The sequence below is a fragment of the Salmo trutta genome, unplaced genomic scaffold, assembly GCF_901001165.1.
Source record: "Salmo trutta unplaced genomic scaffold, fSalTru1.1, whole genome shotgun sequence".
Lineage (NCBI taxonomy): Eukaryota > Metazoa > Chordata > Actinopteri > Salmoniformes > Salmonidae > Salmo > Salmo trutta.
This window is the reverse complement of record NW_021822911.1, coordinates 16,018,697-16,026,382: the sequence shown is the minus strand read 5'-3', so window position 1 is coordinate 16,026,382 and position 7,686 is coordinate 16,018,697. Positions and strand designations below refer to the sequence as shown.

At 39.0% G+C, this 7,686-nt stretch overlaps 1 protein-coding gene across 1 annotated transcript; it reads left to right on the top strand.

Moving 5' to 3' along the window:
* Positions 1-595: 595 nt before the first annotated feature.
* LOC115186681 (zinc finger protein 2 homolog) lies at positions 596-1,054 on the top strand (the record flags this gene model as incomplete). The annotated part of the gene is made up of 1 exon (XM_029746223.1): positions 596-1,054. A coding segment is annotated over one exon (459 nt), but the record flags the coding sequence as incomplete, so codon positions are not given.
* Between the last annotated feature and the right edge of the window lie 6,632 nt (positions 1,055-7,686).

The window sequence follows — 7,686 nt, the reverse complement described above, 5'->3', positions numbered from 1 at the left end:
AAGAATTGGCTTTGGGGGTGACCAGTGAGATATACCTGCTGGAGCGCGTGCTATGGGTGGGTGCTGCTATGGTGACCAGCGAGCTGAGATAAGGCGGGCTTTACCTAGCAGGGTCTTGTAGATGACCTGGAGCCAGTCTGGCACACTGGTTAGAGTTTCAACAACATTAATAACATATTTCTAGCCTACAATCATTGATGTTACTACTAATGTGAAAACAAGACAAAATATGACTTTTCTTGCTCATTTAAAGACAATTGTCAAATAATTTTAACATTCATTACAGACGTGAATTGTTGTACAACATCATGGCTACGCTGTTGGCATTACCTTTTACAGTGGATTTCCGCTGTTGTGGGCCTTGAACCATCTGTCTGACTTTGTTGTTGACACAGGAGTGAGACGTGACTATCGTGGATCCTCTGGTCAGCCTCAACAACCTCATGATGCTGAAGAGGCAGAGAAGAGTCCCTCCAGATCAGAACACCTCAAGAAAAACCTGCAGAGATCCACAGGGAAGAGAATTCACTGCTGCTTTGACTGTGGGAAGAGATTCACCTCCTCAGCAGGCATTAAAATTCATCAAAGAATCCACACAGGAGAGAAACCATTTAGCTGTACTCAATGTGGGAAGAGATTTACTACATCTGGCTCTCTGACTTTACACCAGAGAACACACACAGGAGAGAAACCTTATAGCTGTGGTCAATGTGGGAAGAGTTTTGGTCAATCTAGCGATCTGACAGTGCACCAGAGAATACATACAGGACAGAAACCCTATAGTTGTGATCAATGTGGGAAGAGTTTTGTTCAATCTGGCCAGCTGACATTACACCAGAGAACACACACAGGAGAGAAACCTTATAGCTGTGATCAATGTGGGAAGAGTTTTGGTCGATCTTGCCATCTGACTCAACACCAGGGAACACACACAGGAGAGAAATCTTATAGCTGTGATCAATGTGGGAAGAGTTTTTGTCAATCTGGCCAGCTGACTCAACACCAGAGAACACACACAGGAGAGAAACCATATAGCTGTGATCAATGTGGCAAGAGTTTTGGTCGATCTTGCCATCTGACTCAACACCAGGGAACACACACAGGAGAGAAATCTTATAGCTGTGGTCAATGTGGGAAGAGTTTTGGTCAATCTGGCCAGCTGACATTACACCAAAGAACACACACTGGAGAGAAACCTTATAGTTGTGGTCAATGTGGGAAGAGTTTTTCTGCATCTAGCAGTCTGATGCTACACCAGAGAACACACACAGGAGAGAAATCTTATAGCTGTGATCAGTGTGACAAGAGATACTCTGATAGAAGATCTCTGATTAAACATCAGAAAATACATGAAGGAGTTGTTTCATGATATCAATGAAATAATGTCACAATGTAGAATGTTTTAACATAGTAGGAGTATTTTAAGGAATTTCACAATGTAGAACCCTAAACGTTTACCCCATTCAATTGATTTCAGCGTGATATGGATATTAGCCTTGGGAAAAATCCAGGCTCTGAATTGAAAGAGTTACTATTTATGTGATTTAACAAAAAGTGACTAACACAAAAAGAGTTGTGTTACACTTACCACTTTGGTGACCCACTTGAATCAAAATGCAACACTTCAAAATGTAGCTAGCTGTTTTCTACAAATTGTCCTCTAACCAGTGATGTACACATTATTCGCAGATTCCGTGTGGTTTTTGAGCTGTTAGTTTTAACAGGACATGCAACCTCATCTCCCTTCTGTCACACAAAGGATTTTAGCATGATATCGATGAGTTATGACAAATAAGTGTTGTGTTCCTTTGTTTAGCAACCCCTACATTTAAATGTATCGCTCCAAGATGTAGCTGACTGTCTTCTGCAGGTTGTCCTCTAACCAGTGAGGTAAAATATATCTCCTATTTCCATGTGTTTTTTTGGTTGTGTTAGTTTCAACAGCACGTACAACCTGATTTCCCCCCTAATCGATATCAGTATGTTATTGCTACTTGTCAAAACAGCATTTTTGGTTCTTGTGCATTTTTAAAAAGGTTTTAAAAATTACAAATAATACGATTATTGTGGTAGATGTTTGTGGACATTTTATGTTTAGGTTTTCAATATATCACAAACTGTTTCTGCATATTAAATTATTCATGCAACCAACTGACAATTTTTTTGGTACAATTATATTGACATTGTTGCCCTGCTTTTAGAATATTAGGGTTAATTCTCACATGTGCCAACCCAAATGTACTAGAGCATGACATTGGGGACTGGGCCCCGATCCTACAACATGCCTATCTAGTGAACCCTGAAAAGAGAGAGAAAGCTCCACAGTGAGGTGGAAAGTTACTACGGATATTGCAGGAGTTTCCTCTTGAAATCAGACATGTCCATGATAAGGACAACTTGGTTGCTGATTGTCTCAAGGGTGGGCAGTCAAAAAGTTTTGTGTTTTGCGTTTAGCCAGTTCGTTACCATGGATCACAATTTATTTTGACTGCACATTGTTCCATAGGACGAGAGTTCTAGAAGCAAAAAATTACATTGTTGAAAAAATTAGAATTACATTTTTTTAATGTTTTTTATTGTCAGCCAAAAATATAGGATGTATTTGTTGTCTTAAAGAAGAAGGTGTTAGAGGCTTGCTTGGAGATTAGTTTTGTTTGGGCTCGTTCCAAGGGGACGAGAGTTCTTGAAGATATTGAGTTTTAGGAAGACAAGCTAGTGGGATTTAGGATTCTATAGAAAGAAAAAGGAGAAACAAATAATCCTATTGTATATTATTATTTAGAAATGCGTGTTTTTTTCTTGTTTTTAATTGTTGACAGCCAGTAGACACCATGTTTATATTGGTGAAGGTGAATCATTGTAGATGATTATAATGTGAAATGGAAGTTGTTTTCTGCTGGTGGTGAGTAAAATTGTCCATCAAAAATATAGGATATATTTGTTGTCTTAAGGGGGAAGGTGTTACAGGCTTTGGTTTTTCCATTTATGTTTGAGGTTGGACTTTTGCCCATATAGGTCGTTAGCACGTCTAGCTCGTTAGCACGTAGGACGCACTGATTGGTGTCACCTCGTTAGTCAGTATGTGTTACACCTGTGCTGGCTTGTCCATCTCGTTATGGTTGGATATTGCTTCGAATTGTAAATATTTAAATCAATGGATTTTCCTTAGGATGCTCATTAGTCTTTCAGTTGTTAATCTTGGTCACCTTTTTTATCCTCATGTTTGTTGTGTAGTAAATATTTCTGTTTTATTTTTTAATTTTTTTTCCCCCCTGTGAAGCCATTGCGTTGCATCCATGTCTGAAATGTGCTAAATAAATAAAGCTTGATTTAATTTGAACATATTGCAAAAAAAATTAACCCAATGACTGACAATCAACAGACTTAATTATTTTTTTATTTTATTTAACCTTTATTTAACTAGGCAAGTCAGTTAAGAACAAATTCTTATTTATAATGACGGCCTACCAGGGAACAGTGGGTTAACTGCCTTGTTCAGGGGCAGAACAACATATTTTTATGCCCTCTTGCAAAACCAATGAGCACATATTTTGGTCCATCTTAGTATGAAAAACAGTATCAATTCAGTATATCTTCCATGATGTCAAAACAGTATCACTTTTCAACCAACCCAGTGCATTTGTTGAAACTGAAAAGTTTTGAAATCAACAATTCGTTAAAGGATTCAACAACTGAAAACTGAAACAAACAATTGGCTCAAAAAGATCAATCCCACTGGACATTAGGTTTCATTCAGACCCTGCAGGGCTTAGATTAAGCCAGGACTAGATAAACTAGGACATTTAACCTGTTATGGATAGGGGGCAGTATTTTCACGGTCGAAAAAAAAAACTTACCCGATTTAATCTGATTATTACTCCTTAAAACTTGGTCACCTCCCTGACCAAGGCCCTTCTTCCCCAATTGCTCAGTTTGGCCGGGTGACCAGCTCTAAGAAGAGTATTCCATTTAAGAATGATGGAGGTCACTGTGTTCTTGGGGACCTTCAATGCTGCAGAATTTGTTTTTGGTACCCTTCCCCAGATCTGTGCATCGACACAAGCTTGTCCTGGAGCTCTACGGAGAGTTCCTTCGACCTCATGGCTTGGTTTTTGCTCTGACATGCACTGTCAACTCTGGGACGTTATATAGACAGGTGTGTGCCTTCCAAATCATATCCAATCAATTGAATTTACCACAGGTGGACTTCGAACAACTTGTAGATACATCTCAAGGATGATTAATGGAAACAAGATGCACCTGAAAGCAATTTCGAGTCTCATAGCAAAGGGTCTGAATACTTCAGTAAATAAGGTATTTCTGTTTTTTACCTGTTTTCACTTTGTCATTATGGGCTATTGATGACACCCCTCTGAAACAAGATAGCCTAACCATCAGAAAAACCTCTTCCTTAGTGTACTCTTCCCGCTGCTGCTTGCCTTCGTAAATTCTGATGTTCTGCTCCTATAGTTTCTGGTAATAGGCTACACCAGCAGTCGTTATGCTCCTATAGTTTCTGGTAATAGGCTAAACCAGCAGTCGTTATGCTCCTATAGTTTCTGGTAATAGACTACACCAGCAGTCGTTATGCTCCTATAGTTTCTGGTAATAGGCTACACCAGCAGTCGTTATGCTCCTATAGTTTCTGGTAATAGACTACACCAGCAGTCGTTATGCTCCTATAGTTTCTGGTAATAGGCTACACCAGCAGTCGTTATGCTCCTATAGTTTCTGGTAATAGGCTACACCAGCAGTCGTTATGCTCCTATAGTTTCTGGTAATAGGCTACACCAGCAGTCGTTATGCTGCTATAGTTTCTGGTAATAGGCTACACCAGCAGTCGTTATGCTCCTATAGTTTCTGGTAATAGACTACACCAGCAGTCGTTATGCTCCTATAGTTTCTGGTAATAGGCTACACCAGCAGTTGTTATGCTCCTATAGTTTCTGGTAATAGGCTACACCAGCAGTCATTATGCTCCTATAGTTTCTGGTAATAGGCTACACCAGCAGTCGTTATGCTCCTATAGTTTCTGGTAATAGGCTACACCAGCAGTCGTTATGCTCCTATAGTTTCTGGTAATAGGCTACACCAGCAGTCGTTATGCTCCTATAGTTTCTGGTAATAGGCTACACCAGCAGTCGTTATGCTGCTATAGTTTCTGGTAATAGGCTACACCAGCAGTCGTTATGCTCCTATAGTTTCTGGTAATAGACTACACCAGCAGTCGTTATGCTCCTATAGTTTCTGGTAATAGGCTACACCAGCAGTTGTTATGCTCCTATAGTTTCTGGTAATAGGCTACACCAGCAGTCATTATGCTTCTATAGTTTCTGGTAATAGGCTACACCAGCAGTCGTTATGCTCCTATAGTTTCTGGTAATAGGCTACACCAGCAGTCGTTATGCTCCTATAGTTTCTGGTAATAGGCTACACCAGCAGTCGTTATGCTCCTATAGTTTCTGGTAATAGGCTACACCAGCAGTCGTTATGCTCCTATAGTTTCTGGTAATAGACTACACCAGCAGTCGTTATGCTCCTATAGTTTCTGGTAATAGACTACACCAGCAGTCGTTATGCTCCTATAGTTTCTGGTAATAGACTACACCAGCAGTCGTTATGCTCCTATAGTTTCTGGTAATAGACTACACCAGCAGTCGTTATGCTCCTATAGTTTCTGGTAATAGGCTACACCAGCAGTCAGCAACCTTTTCCATTTGGTGCCAATTTATCTGACCATTTCTACTGATCTGGTGCCAGTTATGATTTTCATATTCACATTTTACTGGAACAGTTTCATTTTAATTAATAATAGTATTAATAATTATAATTGTCTTTGTATCTCAACATCATTCTCTGTGGTTAATCTACGTTCTATTTAAATGAAAATTATAAATATACATTTTTATTTCCATTGCTAAGTTTAAAATGACCTACATAAAGCCCAAAAATGTAAACACTCCCACTCATTAGTGGTGGTGTGTTAAGACAATCAGAAATACTATCAGACATCCCCAAATTTAACTTTGACTATAATTACTCTTCCCTGAAGGAGGGAAACGAGGTACAACACCTGTTTGGCCCCGCCCCTACCTGGGTTGGTGAAGAGCGGTTTTAAATTTAAGGAATAAATCCGAGCCTCACGCTCATTACCTGTAGAAGGCGGGGCTTCCAGCGAGGTGCGGATTTAATAGTATGGTGTACCTAGTTTCCCTCCTTCAGGGAACAGTAGTTATAGTCATAACGTGTGGATTTAATAGTATGTTGTACCTAGTTTCCCTCCTTCAGGGAACAGTAGTTATAGTCATAACGTTAAGCTTGTCATATGATGAACATCACCTTAAATATTGGATCTTGCTGTCAGACAGTTTTTTGTATTCAGATCTCTGAAATGCTCTCTAATTACGTAACATTTAGTGTCTCCTTATGTTACGCTGGAAAAAATAGTTTTCATGGGCACAGAAATCCTAAATCATTTCAGAGTTTGCTAAATCCAATGGTTCTAACCTAGAGTCACCTTAACTTTATTGACAACACCCAAATGGATACTGTCATTAATGTGGTTCTTCAATAATTACACATAATTCTTAATACTGTAGCTGTTTAGTTACAGTCACATGTTCAACTATCATCAGCTGATCCAGGAAATAATTTTCTGAATGACAGTCACATGACAAACATCACGACATGCAACAACAACCAAAGTGCTTCTTCATTCATTATTCTGGTAAAGACAGTTATGCCGTGCTCCACGTTGGATCCAACATCCCTAACAAATTGATGTTTATAATGTGTTATTGACTGCTTGATTTACAGTAGGGTCTCGTTAGTCTGTTTGCACACAGAGATACTTTGCTCATAATGTGTTGAGAACTGTTCATTGATTAATAGGTTATTGTACAACCCACAGAGCTATTTTCCTTTATTCAGGACATTTAGAATGGCAACACATTACAGAATAGCCTAGTGGGATTATTCACAAAAGTATCTGGTGATCAGGTTATGAAATGTCATGAAAGACATTTTAGTTTCCATGTTTCACCTGAAGTATGAAATTATTTATAGTCCTAGGTCTATGTTGTTAGGTGAAGTTATGGATCCTGCAGTATGTCTATGTTATTGTTTGTTGAAGTTATGGGCCAATTTGTTAACTTCTTTGGGCTAGGGGGCGGTGTTCGGAAGTTCGGAGAGTCTTGCATGCCCAAAGGAAACTGCCTGTTACTCAGACCCAGAAGCTAGGATATGCATATAATTGGTTGTATTTGATAGAAAACACTATGCTTGATTTACAGTTTTATTGTTTATTTACATATTAGGGTAACTGAGGATTGATTAGAAACGTTGTTTGACTTGTTTGGATGAAGTTTATTGGTAACGTTTTGGATTATTTTGTCTGCATGTTGAACGAGTTGAACGGGTGGATTACTGAACAAAACGCGCCAACCAAACTGAGTTTTTGGGATATAAAGAGGGACTTTATCAAACAAAACAGCAATTTATTGTGTAGCTGGGACCCTTGGGATTGCAAACAGAGGAAGATCTTCAAAGGTAAGTGATTTATTTTATCGCTAATTTTGATTTTTGTGACGCTGTGCTGGTTTGAGAAATATTTCTATGCAGGAAGTATGCGGGGCTCTGTCCTCAGATAATCAAATGCTATGCTTTCACCGTAAAGCCTATTGTAAA